At 52.0% G+C, this 20,122-nt stretch overlaps 1 protein-coding gene across 2 annotated transcripts in view; it reads left to right on the top strand.

The window, feature by feature from the left end:
- Positions 1-317: 317 nt before the first annotated feature.
- The window catches only part of FXYD6 (FXYD domain containing ion transport regulator 6), a 28,609-nt gene continuing 8,804 nt past the window's right edge, over positions 318-20,122 (top strand). The window contains exon 1 of one of the 2 annotated variants that reach the window (XM_022559187.2): positions 318-1,777. In XM_022559187.2, the coding sequence (XP_022414895.2) occupies positions 1,369-1,777 (409 nt within the window). In that variant the 5' untranslated portion in view covers positions 318-1,368. The remainder of the gene's footprint in view (positions 1,778-20,122) is intronic. The other variant, XM_022559188.3, reaches the window with a different exon arrangement.

Genomic DNA, 20,122 nt, shown 5'->3' with positions numbered 1-20,122 from the left:
GACCCCTGGCCTGTCATTCTCAAACAGACTTTCAGACCTGGGTTTGAAGTGTCCTCACCGGGAGGAACTCCAAGAGGCAACACAGTGAGATGCTGGCAGGCAGCCCTCAAGGGCGTCTGCGAGGGACTAATCTACTTGCCCAAGGACATGGGCCTAGCGAGTGATTTTTCAAAGGCACCCAAGGAACTTCGGGACTGGGCCAGAGAGACGTCCACTCTGTCCAAGGTTCTGTGCTCATGGAGTCCAACCTGTCCTCTCGAGGGTTCCCCACTCTTTCTCAGTGGCCATTTATGGCTTCCACATCCGTGCGAAGCCTTCTGGAATCCATGTATACTTCCTGCTTTGGGGTTTTGAGACTGGACCATTTATTAAAATAATTCAATCTAGGGTTCGAGCTGAAAGGGGCCTCTGGATTATCTAGCCCATGTCCTTCATTTCACAAGTGAGAAAACTGAGGGCCAGGGCTTGGGGTGTTGAGGTAGGGCTGGGTCTCTTCCTGGCAGTACCCAGCGTACTAGGGTTCCGGGTCTGTAAGGAAGTCCCTGAGGCTCCTCTCGGGCTTGGACAGTTACAGCCTCTCTCAGGAACCGGCCCCCTCTCCCCCACCCCCAGTCCTGTCGATCCCCCTCCTGGCTCAGGCTGGGCAGCCTCATGGCCGGCAGCATGGCTTCCTGGCTACCAACCGAGTGGCCAGCCCTTGCCGTGTCCGTGGTTTCTGCCAGTGCCTGGCCTCGGGCCCTTGCTACAGGCCCTGCCCCTCGCAGCGACTGCTGGCTTACGGAGCACTCGCTCTGAGCGCTGGGCTCAGCTCCCGGGGGTCAGGGTTCTCACCGCCGTTTCACATGGAAGGAAACTGAGGCTCAAGTGTTCCCTTCAGTGCTGTGCTCAAGGTCACATCACAGGTGCGGGTGCGGAGCTAGGATTTAAATCTTCTCATTAAGTTTGTCGTCTCGAATTTGGACCTGAGGAGTGGACTGGGGAGGGGGCGGTACTGTGACCCGGCAGGAGCGGGACGAGGGGCCCTGATGAGGGGGATCTGGGCAGCAAATCTGTGGTTCCAGCGAGCCCCTCAGCAGCCCCCCTGGCTCTTGCTGAAAATGACAACTCCGGCCAGAACCGGCTCGCGCTCCCACGACACAGCCATTCATGCTTTAGGTGCGCATCCCACTTCATTGTCAAGACTTCCAATTAACGTGGGTTGCTGTGTCTGGTGCTGGGTTATTTTCTCGTATTTTTCCGTCCCCCCTCGCCCCCTCCCCCCCTCCCCGAGTTTACTATTTCGGAGAGACACTAGCTCTGTCATCGTGTTTGTCTCGCTCCCTCCCCACCCTCAGCAGAGGAAAACCAGAAAGCCACAGCTGGCGGCGAATGCGCGCCGGCGCTAACCCGCGCCCTCGACGGCGGTCTCCTGTTGCTTCTCGGAGCGGCCTGCCCTTTGAAACAGAATCTCTCCCGCACCCGGGAGCAGCGGCGGCGCGCTCCGAGGAGCCGGCGGCGCGCGGCGAACAGGAGAGGGGTCTGCGCGCGGACGCCAACAGGAGGTCGGCGGACGGTGACATCGCGGTCCCCGGAGCCCAGCCCCGGCTGAGCTCCCGCCCACCACTCCCCACCCCTGCACGACGCGCCTCTCCAACAAGTCCCAGCCCTTCCCAGCAAGGGAGGCGGGAAAAAAGCGAAAGCCTCGCCCACAGCCCTGCCCACAGCCCCGCCGCTCCCAGGCTCCTCCGGACTCCGCGCATCCTCCTGGGATTGTCTCGGAGGGGACCGCGCTGTGCAGGTAAGTGGCTGCGGTGGTGGCAAAGTTGGGTTCTTCTTCCGGAGAGGGAGAGAGGCTGGGGTGGGGACAGATCGCGGGGCGCCGGGATGCTGCCAGGGTTGGTTTGTTTCGGTGGGTGTGAGCGGTCCTCGCCAGGCAGCTGCCGCCTGGGCCGCGGAAACCGGGCAGGAGATGGAAACCCGGAGGTGGTCGTCGGAAGAGAAGAGGGGCTGCCGAGGGGAGGCAGGCCGTGGCGGTGGGACTGAAGGTGTTCTGGAAAGGGGCTTGCCGCTACCTAGAGCTTGGGGCTACGGTTTTGGGAGAAGGGGAAAGGGCTGCTCTCCGCTGTGTCCAGGGGTTTTTCCTTTGTTACTTGGAAGCTTGGACTGTTTAAGTGGAGTGTGCGGAGGTGAAGAGAGGGAGGGGGCCGGCTGTGTGTGTGCACACATAACCATACAAAATGGAACTTGCTGGCTCGGTGCTTGGGGGACAGGGAGAGCTGGGGCTGGGCAGGGGGCACTGGGAATGGGGGCAGGTAAGGAAGGCTGATTCCAGGGCGTGGGGTTCATGAGAGTGTCTGCATCAATTTTCCTCTCTTCTTGTCTAACCAGTCCTAGCTTCTTCCAGGGGGCCCTGACCGCCCCCCCCCCATTCCCTCCTTTCCTGGTACCCAGCCCTCTTTCCCCAGCAGGGCTGGCTCTGGCACAGCCTTCCCCATTGTGTCTCTTGGGCTTCCATGGAGACTTGGAAGGGCCGCCTGGGGCTACTGGCGCTCGCTTCTGGGCTCTTACAAGTGGTGGCTGGTAAAGGGAGCACCTGACGGTGGGAGCAGGGAGCAGCCACACTGGAGCAATGGGCCTGGCTAGGCCCCTGCTGCCCACCTCCAGACACGGTGGGCTGTGGCTGCCGGGGCTTCTCGCCACAAATGGGGCCTCTGTCTCCACTTGCTTTGTCTCCTTGGCGTTGTGCTCTCTGGCTGGGCCCAGATTTCCAGGTTTGGAGATGGATCAGTGGGCAGCCCACGTCCTCTGTTGAAGGATCCCTCTGTGAGGGCCCAGTACCCTCATACTGTGTATGTGTGGATATGTATATCTGTTTCCGCAACTTAGCCTTTTTCACGTGACCTGCCCGGTAGTTGCCATAGAAACCCCTCTTCAATTCTCAGCCTCCCTCCTTTTCCTGCCCATTCTTTACCTCCATATCTCCTCCCCTCCCCCCAACATGGTTGCCTAGATACTGGTTATCCCTGACTTCTCAGAGTAGGAGACCCTGGAGAGCTAGCTAGCTCCCAGCTCAAAGTGATGTGGTCCCTACCCCATCCAGGCCCCCCAACACACAGTACGCATCACAAACACACCCCAAACATATGCACACTTGCCACACCACCTATACACTCACACACATACCGCACATCCTACTTGCCACACACACTGCATCAACACACTACACACACATATATCATACCACATGCACAGCACATAACACACCAAATACACCATACATATACCACACCACAACACATCACCCCCAGTGCCACACGTACACCCTGTCATCGCACTGTGTGTGCTTTCACACATACCAGCAATAACATCCCATTGCTTCCCCAACACACACGCAGTACTTCTTCGCAGTAGGTCTGGCTGGAAGAGAGAGGGCAGTTTCCTAGCTCTATGCCAAGGAGCATGTAGGGGAAGGCTCAAGAAGGCCAGAAGGAAACGCCTCCCCAAGAACCCTGCAGAAGAAGGTGGAGAGGAATGCACTTCCAGATTCCCTCAGAGGGCAGCCCCTCTCCTAGGTGCTAGATGCAAGAGGCTGGGCGTGGACCAGAATTTAAATCTCTCCATGACCCTGAGAAAGCCTGGGGCTCCTGGCCCCTCCTAGGAGTCTGGACTCTGCTGCTGGGTCTTCCTGCCTAGCAGAGGATCAGGCAGCTCTGGGACCAGCAGAAGGCTCTGAGCCCCCCCAGAGGAGGGAGGAAAAGTGTGACTGTGTTTGGAGAGCGGAAAGCAGAGAGGGCAGGGAGAGGAGACAAAGCCTGGATGGGGGCTGGGAGGAGAGGGGAGCCAGAAAGAGGAGCCAGGTGAGTGTAGAAAGTGTAGGTAGGGTGATGGCAGGGAGGAGGCCCAGGCTATCCTCCCTCCCCCAGGTACACTTTCCTGCTTTCTCCTTGGCTCCGCCAGCCACATCTGTGCATCTAGGAGAGGAAGTGGGTTTGCAGAGGGCTCCTGGATTGCCAGGGCTTTTCTAAGACCTGTCGCTTCTCTAGGGGTCCTCATGGTAGTCACCGGAGGCAGGGGTCTCCTTCCTGGCCGCCTTGTGATCTCTGGACTGACTTAGGCCCCATTTCATTCAATTATTCAAGGAATTGTTTTAAGTACTTACAATGTGTTCATTGCTAGGGCCATGAGGGTGAGAAGGAAGACACAGTCCCTGACCTCAGAGTCCTAGATTTCTCAGAGCCGGAAGGGGAACATCCAATCAGGACATCACGTAGATGGGGAAACTGAGGCTTGGGGTCACACACCCAGCTGTGGCTGAGGCCTCTGACTCTTTAGCCAGGATTTGTGACCCCCATACTTCCTGTCCCACATCACTTGCCTTCTTTTCTTTATTGCCAGCAATCCTCTGGGGACCAGGATCCCTTCCAAAGTGTGGGTGCCCTAGTGGGTGGAGAGCCTGCTCCATCCTATTTTCTGGGAGAATGTGGCCCGGAGAGGGGCCAGGAGGAGCACTTCCCTAGACCCTGGAAACTCCCCACAGCCATAGGGAAGCCAGCCCACCAGACCCCCCGTAAGTCAGAGCCCAGCCCTTTTGGACCTAGCTGGCTGCCAGCTGGGTGGCAGACTGTGCCAGGCAGCCCCCAGGACTCACTGTCTGACAAATCACCCACCAGCTTCTGCCTGAATACCCTGGAGGAAGCAAACCAGTCATGACAGGCACAGCCCCTGGAGGCAGAGAGCCTGTAGCAGAAAGGCTGTGAACTGGAGACACAGACCCAGGCTGTAGTCCTGCCTGTGCTCCAGGGGGAAGTGCATTCATGCCACAGATATCCATTAGGATGCAAACTGGGTTTCTGGCAAAAGTCAGAAATGGTTTAGACTGATCTCAAGCAACTGAAAGCCTCCACGATTTTAGACCTCTGTTTCCACATCCGTCAGCAGAGGGGCTAGATTTCATGATTTCTAAGGCATTTCTGCCTCCTAATTTTTATAGATTGTACAGTCTTGAAAGAGATCCCTTTTCTCTCCGGGTGCCAAACTGTACTCATGATTTCATAACACAGGGTTGTAGCTAAGCTGAGCAGGAAAGGGGCTGGTCTCCGGTCACTCCGGAGAAGGCCTCCCCTTTCACCCCGTGGGCCAGGAGATGCTCAGGAAGCTCAGACTGGGCTTCTTTCTCTCAGGCTGCTGTAGCCGGTCCCCCTGGACACCATGTGCACCTGGTCTCTTCTGCCAGGATGAAAACTGGGGCTGGGTGGAGTCTTGGGAGATGTGGTCTCTGGAGAGGATGAGGTCCAAGGCCATCATTTGCTGGCTCTATGAATCCTCTGGATGGAGAGCCTTGGACCAGCTGGAGAGCATGACGGGAGGTGCCGATCAGGGTTTTCTGTCTCTAATGAGAAGCAGGGTGTCTCTGGCCAAGACAAAAGCTTGGAACCAATTTGGCAGCATCTTCTCTTCTCTGGAATGGGAAGGAGGAGGGGCCCTCTGACCTGGGAAAGTAGAAGTCAGCTTGGAGCTCACACAGAACACACTTGTTACAAAGATGCGCGGGGGAGCGGGGCTGGGGCCCTGGGAACCAGGCTGGGACCATGGGAAGGTGGCTGCTGAGCTCAGAAGATCTGATCTGAAGCCAGGGATGAGGGAGGATCTAGTTGGAATGACAGTGCCCCCCATGCAGCTGGAGGGCAAAGCCAGGCCTGGGAAGGGACAAGAGGCGAGGTCTTAAATTCATACAAGCCATCCCTTGAACAAATGTTAACTGAGTCCCTCCCCTATGCCAGGCCCTGTGGGCTCCCCAGGACCCACGGAGCTGTGAGAAAGTCAGATGCTGGTTTCATTCACCGGAGCCCTCCTGCACCGGTAGATCCATCCATTAGCCCTGTCCCTCCCTCTCTCCCCAGCTGACCTTACCCGCACCTCCCCTGGGAAGGCCCTGCAACGTCCTTCTTCAACAAGCAGGGCTCCACGCTTGCTCGTGTGTCGCTCACACTGGCACACACTCTCCCCTTCTCACACATACATAATCTCCATACCTAACACACAGGCATGAGCTCACAGGTTCCCGAGCACCCTCTCACCTCACCCCGGTGCAGTCTCTCACCCAGACCATTGTGAACGCCTCTTCCCTTCCACTTTCTCAGCCCCCATCCTTTTACCACTGATCTTGTGGGCCCATATGTCTGACCTCTCCATTGCCCTTTTTTTTTTTTAATTTTTAAAAAAATTTATTTGTTGTATTTATTTATTTATTTTTGGCTGCATTGGATCCTCGTTGCGGTGTGCGGGCTTCTCACTGTGGTGGCTTCTCTTGTTGCAGAGCACGGGCTCTAGGCACATGGGCTTCAGTAGTTGTGGCATGTGGGCTCAGTAGTTGTGTCTCACGGGCTCCAGAGCGCAGGCTCGGTAGTTGTGGCGCGTGGGGTTAGTTGTTCCGTGGCATGTGGGAGCCTCCGGACCAGGGGTTGAACCCGTGTCCCCCGCACTGGCAGGCGGACTCCCAACCACTGCGCCACCAGGGAAGCCCTCCATTGCCTATTAATGAGGACAGGTACTTGGCACTGGCCCTCGAGGCTCTCAGGAACTCGGCTGCAGCCACCTCTCCAGGCCCCTTCTCCAGATGGTCATCCTGAGCCTTGCACTTCCTACCCTCTGCCTCCACTCAGGCCCTAACAGGAATGAGCTGCCTCACTCCAGCCAGCTGAGTAGGGGGTAGTGGCCTTTGGAGACGCACAGACTTGGGGTGTAATCTGGGTGCTGATGCTTACCAGTTTTCTTAACTCTTCTAAGCCTCAGTTTTCTTATCTGTCAAATGGGCATGAGGTTTGAGCCAGGGGTAAGCTATGTCAAATGCTTCTTGGTGCCTAGCATATGGTAAACACTCAGTAGATACTAGCTGCTATAATAATAACAATAGTAATAATAATGACACATGGTTATTATTAAAATGACATTATTGTTGTTATAGCATCCTTTGAGGCTTTTCTCCAGTGCTCATTCTTTCAAATAGCTTTTCCTAATTCCAAGTAAACAGACAAGCTTTCCTCTTCCTGGTACCCCTGAAATGCTCGGTTGATTCTTCCCTTAGAGTACACGCCTACTGAGCCTTCATTTAGCTACTCATGTCCACACCTGCTCCCCATACCCGCTCCCACCTCTTCAAAGGCAAGGTCTGTTTTTTGCCCCAGACAGGGCCTGGCACAGTGTCAGACATGGAGAAAGCCCAGAGAGCATCTGTGAACTGAACATATGTGGGAAAAAGTCCTCACCCACCAGGGCATGGTGAAAGCCCACTTGTCCCTCTAAGCTCTCTCCCACCTGTCACTCCTACCCAGGTACCCACCACACATACCTGAAGGATACATTCCTTTATGTCCATGTGTCATTTCAGTCTGCCTGTTCCTTTGGTAGAGTCTGAAAACTAAGAGTCAGACCCTATCGGAGGTCTGGAGGTGTTTAAGGGCTGAAGGCAATGGAAGGAAGCTGATTCATCACAGCGTTTTGGTGAATGGGACTTGACGGAGACCTGGAGAGCTGGCTGGAGGAGGTGGGGGCAGGGGAGCACTGAGAAAGTTTTAAAATTCCTTTAAAATTCCACACAGATCCTCAGGTTGTTCTGGGCTTAGATTGGATTATGACTAAAGGCATAATGACGCTGAAGCATCCATTTATTCAGTCATGGGCATTTACTGAGCAGCTACTATGCAAAGTGTTGGAGATTCAGAGATGCCTAGAATGTGCCTCTGCTTCCAAGGAGCTCACAGTCTGATGGGAGAGATGCACATGGTCGTGATGGTGGTACCTGGAGACAGGCATGGGCCTTGGCTCTGTGGGAACTGGGGCCATGAGGCGTGTGGCAGGAGGGAGGGGACAGTGCATTTCCCGAAGCAGAGACAAACAAGGTCGGGTAAACCTCCACGCTTGCGACGGGACCAGGTTGGACAGGTTTCCAAGTATGCAGGCCCATGGGTCAGGGTGCATCCCTGTGTCATTTCTACCCTCAAGACAATGTGAGCATAGACAAAGTGCCCTGTAGGTTCAAACGCGCCGCCCGGAGCTGTGCTTTCAAAGGAGGCGGGCTGTTGAGCAGAGGCTGGAAGGGGCAGGGACTGTGGTCTGGCTGTGGGCAGGGTTACTCGGGCTGGCCCCTGGGCCTCTGGCCGCTGCTCCGAGTTTCTGTTTCTGCCGCTAGGACTGTTCGTCTGGCCTCTCTTGAATGGGCCTTTGTCAGTAGGCTGCCCACCATCCAGACTCCCCGGAACTGGACTGAGATCCCCCGGGGGGCAGGGGCGCGGGCCCCTGGGCTGGCAGGAGGCAGGCATAGTCCCGCTCCCTTACTCACTCTGGACAACTGTATCACCGGCCTGTGCTGGGGTTGGCCGCACAGCGCTGCCCTGTGTGCTTGCCTCTGAGGGCCGTTGGGACAAGCCCACAGGGTGACGTCTGGGATGGCGCTGCAAAGACGGTCATAGTCGGCAGTGACGGGGGAGGGGGGAAGCAAGGCCCTCTGACCCTGCTGGTGGGCCAGCTTCAGGTCTCTCCAGGGAATCTTTTTAGAAACCAGGCCTGTGTTTGTGATTTGTGAATTCGGTGTGTCCGCTTCTAAGGAAAGGGTCTTATTTCTTTTTGTGGTCAGGTCTTTTCTTCCTTTGCCTCAGAAGTAATCCCACATTAAAGATAAAGCTGCCTCCGAGTTAAAATAGTAAGTTCTCTGTGCGTGATAAAGGAGTTTTGTCCCTCCCATGCCCCCTGTGCAGCCGGGCTGGATTGGGTCTGGGCTCACGGAATGGGAAGAGCTTTGAGTCATGGGGGCCGGTGGGCCCAGCCTCCAGCCTCCCAGCTGTGGGGTGCCCTCCTCCCTGAAGGAAGGACGGTGGGGCAGACCCAGGGATGGGGCTACACAAGGGGGCCCTGCCAGGCCTGAGGGCCCTTGTGATGAGAGGGGCCTGGTAGGAAGGGGCCACCCTGGTGGGTGTCAGCAGCGATGATGGGGGCCAGAGGCCCGGCCCTGCTTGTAAGGAGGTCCAGCTGCCCTGGGGCAGTGCAGGGAATTCAGCAAAGTGATAGCAGCCACTGTGAGCCCCTCGGCCTATGAGAATGTCACCACCCTCTGCTCTCTCCTGAGTCCCAGGCTTTGAGTTCTCTCTGCTCTTCAGCCCTTCTCTGGAATTTTATAGTTAGGCTATTAAAGAGAATAATTTATGTTTATGCTTATTTGATGAGCGTTTAACATGCAGATCAAGGGAACACGTTGCATGTTCCTCTGAAGGGTACAGATCCATCAGCAACCTCTGGTTGGACCCAAAGCACTTATTTGAAAAGGCAGCTCTAAAAGCCTTTGCTGGATTTTGGCTCTGGTCTGAACCACAGAAGCCCAGCCCCTATTACAGAAACATCAGACATCACCAGCAGAGCGCAGGGCTCCACACCGCTTGCCAGGAAGGTGAGCATGTGTGGTTGGGGAGCTGTTTTGTTTTAAAATGAATTAAAAATTTATTAAGTTATTTTTAATAGACCGTTTAAAGAAAAATTTTAGATTTACAGAAAAACAGAACAGCTAGTACAGAGAGTTCCAATATAACCCTCCTGCACAGTTTCCCCGATTACTGTCTTACATTAGTGTGGTACGTTTGTTACAATTGATGAAATAATATTGATATATTATTATTAACCAAAGACCATGCTTTATTCAGATTTCTTTAGTTTTTCCCTAAGGTCCTTTTTCTATTCCAGGACCCCATCCAGTTAACCACATCCCATTTAGTTGTCGTGTCTCCTTAGGGTCCTCTTGGCTGTGACAGTTTCTCAGACTTGCCTTGTTTTTGATGATCTTGAGAGTTTTTGAAGAGGACTCGTCGGGTATATCGCAGGATACCCCTCAATGGGGATTTAGCTGACGTTTTTCTCGTGATAAGACTGGGCTTATGGGTTTGGTGGAGGAAAATCACAAAGGTAAAGTGCAACTTTTATCACATCAGATCAAGGGTACATACCCTCAGCACGATTCATCACTGTCGATGTTGACAGTGCTGGGTTTCCAGTCCCTTTTAGTGCCCCCACTTCAGCAGGGTTCCAGGGCCTGGTGATCAGAGCTGTGCTTTCCACTCCTCGAGACAAGCATCGATCTGTCAACCAGCACTCGCTGACTGTCTGCACCGCCCCAGGTCTTACAAGTTGTGGAGTAGCACAGAGAGTTTCCAGGCAGGAGAACCTTATTAAAGAGAGCATTAAACCAGAATGTGCTGTGTGGCAAATCAGTGCTAATGACAGGTCACAGGCTGGAGAAAGAAAGTCAGCCCGTGGGCTGGAGTGGCAGTTGGACAAAGACAGCATTTTTCAACCTTGGCTACACGTTAGAATGAGTGGAGAGATTCTAAAAATTACTGATGCCTTGGTCCCACCCCCAGAGTTTAGAATTTGATGGGACATAGTTGATCCCCATTATTATTATTATGAAAAAGCTCTCCATGTGATCCTGAGGTGCAGCCAGAGCTGAGAACTGGAATAAACAGGAGAGGGAAGGGCATTCTAAGTGGAGGGAACAGAATATACAACGGCCTGGAGATCAAAACACGTGTGGCAGGGGATGGGAGTAGACCATCTTAGCTGAAAGTAATGGGAGAAAATACTGAAAGGGTAGAAAAGGGATAGACTTAGAGGTATTTATATGCCAGAATAAAAAGTTTTGATTTTTTAAAAAATAAATAGAATACGGAAGCACCATGATACACTTGAGCTTGGGAGGGAAGTGATCATACCAGCAGCCCAGGGGAGCAATGATGAGGGTCTGAACTATGGAGCGAGCAACGGGAGAGAAGATGATAGAGATAGCGCCGGAGTCAGCGTGGCTGGGACTTTGCCACCGACACCACGTGGAGTTCGGCAGGCGGGGAGGAAACCCTGTGAACTCAGTTAAGACTGTAAGCTCCATGAGGCAGGGACTGTGTTGCTGCAGCTCCCCCAGTGATGACTAAGGTCCTGGGCAGCAGTAGGCCATCAAGAAATGTTTGTTAATTTGGTTACTGGAAGGATAATGATGCCACTCTTTCCAAAATTACACCTTGCTCCAAAATTATCCTCTCTTCTCCACCAATTTCTCCACCTAAGTGCAGGCAGATCTCAGCTCTTTGGAAAGCAATCTGATTAAATAACTCAGGCCGAGATATAAATAACTGTTAGGAATGTAAGTATTTACCTTTTAAATGAAGTATTTGGTTGAATTAAGAACTCTCTCCTTGGGAGAATGTTGTGGGTGTGGATATATTTTTGAGTAGGGGTGGTCTTTATTTCAATTCTACACCCTAATCTAATTCTGAACCATACCAGAAAAGAAGGGGATCTGCAGCTTGGCAGTCTGCTCTGAAAGGCTGTCAGTTGCTGGGCTGGTAGTTCTGTTGGCATCCGCTGTGAGCTTAGCTCCAGTGGACAGGATGCCCTACAACTGGTCTGGGATGCTGTGTAGCTCCCCGCATGAATACACTGATGTTCTGCTAGGCAGAGAGCATCAGGGTGCCCAGCAACTGCTGTGCGGAGACTGGGGAGGGAGAGAGGAGAGCCCGTGGTGGTGCTGAAGCTCAGCTGGGAGCGACGGGAAGACCTGTGAATAGCTGGGGGCCAGCGATGGCTGAAGGATATGCCAGGCCTCCTCCCACCTCCTGAGCGGCTCCAGGGTCCCAGCCTTCACATCAGTCGTAGTGGACAGAATAGAGTTGAGCAGGAAACTGTGAAAGGGAAAAAATGACACAATACATGCCAAAGTTAAATAAAGCTATTTAATTTTATTTGGGTTATTCTCTCACGCTGGTTTTTCTCCCCTGGCCTGGGTAAGAACACTCCCGTCCAATGAGCCCTGCATGGACTTGGGTCAAGGTCAGCATTTTGATTTCCCTTAGTCCCCATGCATTGCCACATGTGCCAGGGAGGCAGCAAGGAAGAGTGGAAAGGGCCTAGCATGTGGCATCCACAGAATTAGGAGCCGATGCCAGCTGTGCCATTGTTAGCTGCGGGGCCTTGAACGAGGCAACGTAACTCGGAGCCTCACCTTCTCTAATCTGTGAAATGGCAATGATATCCAACATCGCCTGCAGTTGTGATGTTCCTTTGAGCTAATGCTTGTGAAGTTGCCTGGTGAGTCGGGTGTCTTACAGATGTTTTGCTGTTATCAACATCACCACCATCGCCCTCGTCATTCCCTTCAGCCACCGTGGGCAGGTAGCAGGAGCAGGGCTGGGTGGAGCGTACACAACACCATCGGTCCCGCTTCGTCTTAACGACAGCCACAGGTACACTCGAGGGTCTGGGGCTGTAGGACAAGAGTCTCTGTGCTGATATATCTTGCCTCAACCTCCCTTAAATCCAAGAGGCAGGAGGACCAGGGTGCACAGTACCATCCCAGTCTAGCAGAAGTCTGCTCGGCCCTGCCCAGCAGGCTGCTTGGACAGCAGAGACCCTGTGTCTTCCACTGGGCAGCTGTCCTACAGTCAGGGAGGGGGATGAAATGTCTTCTCCCAGGAGCTGCAGCTGTCCGTGGACTCTCCTCCCCACGCCCTGCCCAGGGGCATTTTCCCTTCTCTGCTCTTCGGAGCACCCGTGTGACTGGGGCAGGCAGGGTATGGTGGAGGCACACGGGCAGCCAAGGATGGAGGCCCAGCTGGGGCCTCATGGGGAGGGCGACAGCGTGGAGCCTTGCTTGATGTTTCTACAAAGCCGATTTCTTTTCTCAGCAGTCTTCACCTCTCCTTGCTTTGTCACCGTGTGCATCTCTTGCTCAGTTTCTGCTGGGTGCCCCTCCCCTTGGCCAGCCTCCAGTTCTGTCCTGCAGACTCTTCCTTTCTCTTCCCTTTTCCTGCCTGTCTCGCACTTCTCTTTGGGCCCCTCCCCGTTCAGCTGCTCTTCCTCTGGGGTCTCTTTCCTCTTCTGTCTCAGGTCCTGTCTTGCTTCTGTGTCTCTTGGTAGGGGCTCACCCATGTGGCCCCGTCCCTGCTGTCCCAGGCAGATCTGAGCTCCCCACGCCACTTGGTGGTGGCCCTGGGTGATGCAGCCTGTTTTTCTGGAGGCCAGAGAGGGCAGTGGCTCTGGGGAGCCTTTTGCATCTGTAGAGCGCTCCTCTGCCTGCTTCCTCTGCGGGCTGAGGCCTGTCCCCCGCCTGTGTTGGGAAGTGAAAGGGGGCAGCTGGGGCCTTTCCGCAGCTGTGTTCTCTGTATCTCTTCCCCATTTCCCAAGAGAAGCTAGATAATAAAGGTGAAAGCTGAGGAAAGAGTTGGGGGGATGATGATAGAATCAACAGTTGATACTTAAAAAGCAGTTGCTATTTGCCATGCAGAGTGCTCGGCTGTGACATGGTATCTCTTCATTGCAAATGACCCAGAGAACACTGCGTCTGCCTGGGGGCAAGGCAGGGATTACCGGTTCATAGAGCCGGCCTGTGGGATGGGCAGAGCAGCGCTGGGCTGGAAACAGATGAGCTGGAGCACAGTCAGCCAGTACCCTGTCCCCATCTCTTCTCCCTGCTTCTCTCCCACGGGCTCTTCACCTGTGAGCTGCTGCCTGACTTCCCCCGCCAGATCCCCCCACCCCCAGATTTCACAGCTTGGCTGCTTTGACCCTTCTTCCCTTGCTTCTGGACGATGTGACAGCCCCTGGGGGAATACCGAAGTCTCAAACCCAGTCCTTTTAGCAACGAGGGAGGGGCTGCGATTGGCAGCCCCCAGTAGACCTGTAGCTTTGGAGTGGGGGAGGAGCTGTCTCCCCTCCAGAGGGGAAGGTGTGGGCAAATAACTGCCCATGCACAGAGGCTGGTTCATCTAATCCTCACAGCTCCTGAGATGCCTGTTATTATTCCTGTTTTACAGTTTCAGAAGCAAAGGCTCTGAGAGGTAGAGTGACTTGTTCAAGGCCCCAACGCCACCAGGTGGCAGAGAGGCAGGATGGTGGAGTGGTTCAAAGCGAGCACTCGGTTTGCAGGGCAGAAATAGAGGCACAGATGTAGAGAACAAACGTATGGACACCAAGGGGGGAAAGTGGTGGGGTGGTGGTGGTGGTGGTGGTGGTGGTGGGATGAACTGGGAGATTGGGATTGACATATATACACTAATATGTATAAAATAGATAACTAATAAGAACCTGCTGTATAAAAAAATAAATAAAATAAAATTCAAAAAAAAAGCGAGGACTCGGGAGCAAAGACTTTAGACAACTTGCTTAACCTTTCTGGCCTCAGTTTCTCCATCTGTATAATGGGAACGATCATAATCAGAGCCATTTCCTAGAACTACTGTAAGGATTGAATGAGTTAGTACACGTAAACCACTTAGAACAGTACTTGGCATGCCATGAATGCCTAATAAATATTAGGTATTGTTATCACAGAGCTTCACAGTTTACAAAGAACCTTCACATATATTATCTCACTTGACCTTTATAATAGCCTTGGAAAGTCGGCAGGGGAGTTGGCTGATCCCCCACTGCCCCCGACACCATGCTCTCACCTCTGACCTAATCAACAGCATAAATCCCATAATCTGTTACAAAAAAAAATCACCCTCTCCAGTGAACAGCTCTCTATCCAACAAGGGAATAGAAATTCTCTTTTCGGGGTGAGCTGGCAGGCACTGTCCATGCTGCTGTCTCCTTCTCTCGTGAGTATGTATGAAGCCAACAATGTTAGAGGGCTTGGTTGGTAAATGTTCACCCAGAGGCAGGAACCCCCTCTTTGCAGAGTTCATTTGGTTCTCTCAGCGGGCTGAGCCTTGCAGCCTAAGCCCACTGGACTGGGACAGGAGTAAGGAACAGAGTGGCTGTTGCTTGGGAGGTAAGCCCTCTGGGAGCAGCAGTGCAGTTGGCCCATCATGGCCCTTTGCCCCTGGGATGTGGGGCTGGGCGGGCTGGAATCCAGGACTCACAGCAGGAAGATTACCCTTCCTACCCCCAGCAGGGAAGCAGACTGAGCTGGGCAGAAGTTTGGGATCCAGCTCTCACTCACCAGGGGACTGCTCTTCCTCTGCCTCAATTTGTTTCCCTTTAAAATGGATTTGATGGTAACACATATTTCATAGGCTCCTTTTAAAGATTAAATGAGAATGAATATTTAAAGTAGTAAAAATAGCACCTGACCTGTATGCTGTTTATCGTGATTATTATTATCATTTCTTATATCCAATCCAGGCCCCAAGCTAGGCTTCAAATATGGGCTTCCCATCCCAGAGTTTTCATTTCCTCTCATTTCCGCCAGGGAATTCTCCCAAGATGGTGTTTTCATGGAGAGCCCAGGAGCCTGGCAGTGCTTCTCTGCTCCCCGCCTCACTGCCCTCGTCACCCGCATTCCTAGAGGTGCCGTGTCTTCTTTCCTGGCTCCGGTTGGGCTGCCCGAGGGCTCTCAGGCATTGCTCAGCCTTCCCTGCTGCCGTCACTGTGCTCCTCTCCTCCAGCCCTGGCCTGCCCACTGCCCAATCCCAGCAGACCAGAGCAGTAGGCAGGGGCTGGAGGCGTGGGTTCTGGGCCCGGCTCTGCCCCTGACTAGCTGGACGAATTGGCTGCAGCACTCCTCTCGGGGCCCCAGTCTCCTCAATAAAAAGTAAGAGCTTTCATCTCAATCATTCTAACTCACTGGCATTCTGTGATTCTAACTCCGTCTGGTAAACCTCAGATCTTGGTTATATCCTATTTATATACAGTGGAATTTTCTTTTAACCAGCTTCTTTGTCGCAAAGGTTTGGATACGTCATAGGCTAAATCATACAATAACGTGTCTAGGGTAACCTGTTAGCCTAAACATTGGGGCTCGGGCATTCTGTGACCCCATAAAAGGCTCCCTTCTGGCATGTCCTGTCTGGAGAGGGGGCCTCATCTTTCTCTGGGGATCCTGCCAGTACCCAGGCCTTGATGATACCCCTGGGCATGTTTTTGATGGGCTGAACCCAAAGGAAGGCAAGCAGGTGGGATGGAAGGGATGGGAGGTGAGGCCTTGGGGGCTGAGTGAGACAGAGATGAGGATGAGATAATGATGTTCCACTGTAATTTGGAGCCTATACATTTTAAAGGGAGGTCATTTCTGAGTTATTTTCACAATAGAACTGGGTATTCTGATCTACCTCGCTGCTGCGTGTAATCAAAAATAACATAGCATGATGCTAGATCATCAACTAGTGGCTTCTCTTTCTGAGCAGCTTTTACCCAGCAATTATGTGAAATTATGTGACTCAGATGGAAAGATAATCACCGGAGAAACTCTCCTGATTGCTTTTCTCCTGCACATGCAGAAAAGCAAATGTGCAGACAGCAGAAAGATCAGGGAGGAAAATTAACATGGATGTGCTATTGCCGCCCAACGTGTCAGCTGTTTACCAATGTAGAGATAAATGAGAGCATGGAAAGGAGCAGAAAAATGAATGGAAAATCAATCCTTTCTCAGGAGATGCTGCCGAGGAAGCAAAATGTGACTGGTTCCATTTTCTACATGGGGAGGATGATCTGAATGATCTAGAGTTCAAGACTCCCCATCTAACAGTGATGATTTCGCTAGAGCCCCCTCCCAGGGAACCAGGTCCTCAGGCACCCCCAGGTAGGGGGTCCATGACCTCACATGCACAGGAAGCTAAGGTAATATTCCCGAATGTCCTCTCCCAGCTCCACCCAATTCTGCCTTGCTTTTCCATCTTCCGAAGATCCCTCCCTCCTTTCTTCCATCTACTTCTTAAACTCTGTGGCCTGGAAATGAGATGTACCACTTCTACCACCTCTTAATCTCCCCCTCCCCCTAGTCAGCCCCAGGCAGCCCAGCTTCCTTTCTGAGATAAAGGAATGTGTGGGAACTGGGAGGGTGTAGGACACAGAGGGGCAGCTGTGTTGGAGGGAGGGAAGGCAGAGAGAGAGTCTCTTGGTGGATCAGTGAGAGAAAGGCGTTTTGTGTCCCGTCAGAGGCTCTGTATGTGTACTTGGCCACTCGACTCGAGGGCAGTGCCAGGGGTACCAGCGGGATTTTAAAAAATGGGTGTGTGTGGGGGTCCAAGAGGCACCCTGAGGAAGCCTGTGCTGAGGTGTGGCTGGTATAGTCCAGGCCTGGGCAGCAGCTTGACCGAGCGAAGTTGGTCCCTTTTCAAATCTGTAACAGTATTTCTTTCAGCTCACTGTAACTTGATCAGGAATGTTTTCTTTAGAATACAAAGACAGGTCTTTACTCTTTAGCCTGGCATTCAAGATCCTCTAGAGGCTGTCTCCCAACTGTCTTACCAGAATTCTCACCACCCACACCCTCATGCTTTACACAACCCGATTATTCACTGTTTTGGAAGGTATCTTACTCTAGAAATGGCAAATACTTTGCAGATGGCTGTCACGGCCCCCTCCTGCGCTATGTAGACATTACTAATGGATGAAGGCCCTCTCTCCTGCCCCACTTCATTCAGAATCCTTCTGAGGAAGCCACTAAAGGCGGCCACTTTTTTTGTTTTGTTTTTAATTTATTTTTGGCTGCATTGGGCCTTCGTTGCTGCGCGTGGGCTTTCTGTAGTTGCGGTGAGCGGGGGCTACTCTTCATTGCGGTGCGCGGGCTTCTCATTGCGGTGGCTTCTCTTGTTGCGGAGCACAGGCTCTAGGCACGCGGGCTTCAGTAGTTGTGGCACATGGGCTCAGTAGTTGTGGCTCAGGGGCTCTAGAGCACAAGCTCAGTAGTTGTGGCTCACGGGCTTAGTTGCTCCGCAGCATGTGGACCAGAGCCCTGGACCAGGGCTCTAACCCATGTTCCCTGCATTGGCAGGAGGATTCTTAAACACTGTGCCACCAGGGAAGCCCAGGTGGCCACTACTGAATGAAGTACCTTGAGGTTCCACTTGAACCGAACTTGAACTTGAATACTATTTGTTATCCCCGCTTCCCATTTTCCCTTCTCACTGCCTTTGCTCATGCTGTGTCCTCTGCCAGAATGCCCTTCCTCTTCTCTCTTCTTACCCCTGTCCATCAAAATCCCATCCTGCTTTCAAGGTTCAGCTGGAATGTCAACTCCTCCATGGAAACGTCCCAGGCCTCCTGTTGTATTCCCTGCTCCCCTTTTCCGTGCCCTGCTGGCTGAAACTTGAATGTAGTCTCTGCCTTTTGTGAAGCTCTCTTCACATTTGCTGATACACCAGAGCCCTCTGCTTTCAAACCTTGCCGCCCTGTCCTGTTCACCTGTTTATCCCTTGCAGAACCCACGATCGTATAACTCCATCTAGGAATTCAGTGTGTATGTGTGGGGGGGATTAACTTGAACGTGAGCATCTATGGAGGTGATTGGGGGGAGCTGAGGGGAAGGTGTAGCAGTGACTAGTGGCCTGGAACCCTTGATATGTGTCCTTCCTACTCCCAGGAGGGGCCCTGCTCACCTAATAACCCCTCTCCTGGCTAGAAGCAAGTCCCAGCTGCTACTCCTGTTCAAGGGGAGGGGATTACACAAAGGTTTGAATACTAGAAGGTTGGAATTATTGGGGATCACATTAGAGTCTGTCCACCAGAAGGGTGAAATTATAAACAAAAACTGAGTTTACAACTAATAGATCTTCGTTAAAGAAAATTCTAAAAGATGTTCTCTGGGAATTAAGAAAATGGCTTGATGGACGTCTGAGATTCAAAAGGAATCACGAACAAATGAGTTAGTAAATAAGTTGTATTAGTTATCTGTTGCAACATAACAAATTACCCCCAAACTCAGTGGCTTAAAACAACAAACATTTGTTATCTCACGCAGTTTCTGAGGGTCAGGGGTCAGGCAGCAGCGTAGCTGGGTGGTTTTGCTCGAGGTCTTTGATGAGGCTGCAGTCAAGCTGGCAGCCAGGGTGGCAGTCAGTGAAGGCTGGAGAACCCGCTTCCATGCTCACTTCCGTGGTTCGTGGCAGCCTTACTTCCTAGTGGGCTTTTGAACTGCGGCTCTCAGTTCTTTGCCACGTGGGCCTCTCCACAGGGATGCCTGAGCATCCTTAAGACATGGCAGGTAACTTTCCCCAGAGCAAGCAATCCGAGAGAGAGAGAGCAGGAAAAGAAAGCTGTGGTGCCTTTTATGATCTAATATTGGAAGTGACATATCAGTTCTGCCATATATTATTGGTCACACAGACTAACCCTGGTGCACTGTGGAAGGGGAGTATACAGGATGTGAATACCAGGAGGTACTGGGGGCTCGCTTGAAGGCTGACCACTATACACGTGGGTGAATCTAAACAAATGTTCTTTCCAAGAAATAGAAACACTAGCGTCTGTTTCATAGGATTAAGAAAAGAACTGAAAATTTGTACAGTAATAGCATATATATCATGAAGGGGGTGATCTGTATTTTTCAAGAAGAGTGTTGTCCCTAATAACTATTATACATTTTAACTTTAGACTTTTAAAATCTTTGTTAAGTTGAATACTGTTTTGGTCTGTTCAGAGGCTGCTATAACAGCATACCGTAGACTAGATGGCTTATAAACGATAGCAATTTATTTCTCACAGATCCGGAGGCTGGGAAGTCCAAGGTCAAGTTGCCAGCAGATTCAGTATCTGATGAGGGCCTGCTTCCTGGCTCATAGACAGCGTCTCCTCACGGACCCCTCACATGGAAGAAAGGGCAAGAGGGCTTCCTGGGGTCTCTTTTAGAAGAGCACTAATCCCATCACGAGGGCTCCCCCCACTCATGGCCTAATCACCTCCCAAAGGCCTACCTCCACATACCATCTCATTGAGGATTAGGTTTCAACATATGAATTTTGGGAACACAAACATTCAGTCTATGGAAAATACAAATGGTAAAATTCCAAAGGTAACCACTAAAAGACTAGAAATAACTTGTGTAATTTCTCAAGCAGTAGAGGGAGAAAATGAATAAGAAAAAAAAAATAGTCGAAAGAGAAATACACATAAGAAAAGTAGGGAAGAACAGATGGTAGAAATCAGACCAAATATGTCAATAGTCACAATAAAGTTGAATGGAGTAAACTTGACAGTTAATAATCAGGTTGAATTTTTAAAAATCTAGCTCTGTACATTTATAAGATGGTAAGATACAATGCATAAAGACACAGACAAGTAGAAAGTAAAATGGAATTTAAGACAGGATCCCTATATAATCCTAAAAGGTCCAACTCACAGGACAATATAACAGTTTTAAACTTTCTGTTACAATATTGTGAGAGACACA

Source organism: Delphinapterus leucas, chromosome 7 (assembly GCF_059928025.1).
Source record: "Delphinapterus leucas isolate spDelLeu-1000000601 "Yukka" chromosome 7, BTC_Dleu_Yukka2, whole genome shotgun sequence".
Lineage (NCBI taxonomy): Eukaryota > Metazoa > Chordata > Mammalia > Artiodactyla > Monodontidae > Delphinapterus > Delphinapterus leucas.
Note: the sequence above shows the minus strand (reverse complement) of the source record. Positions and strands in the feature narration are given on the sequence as shown.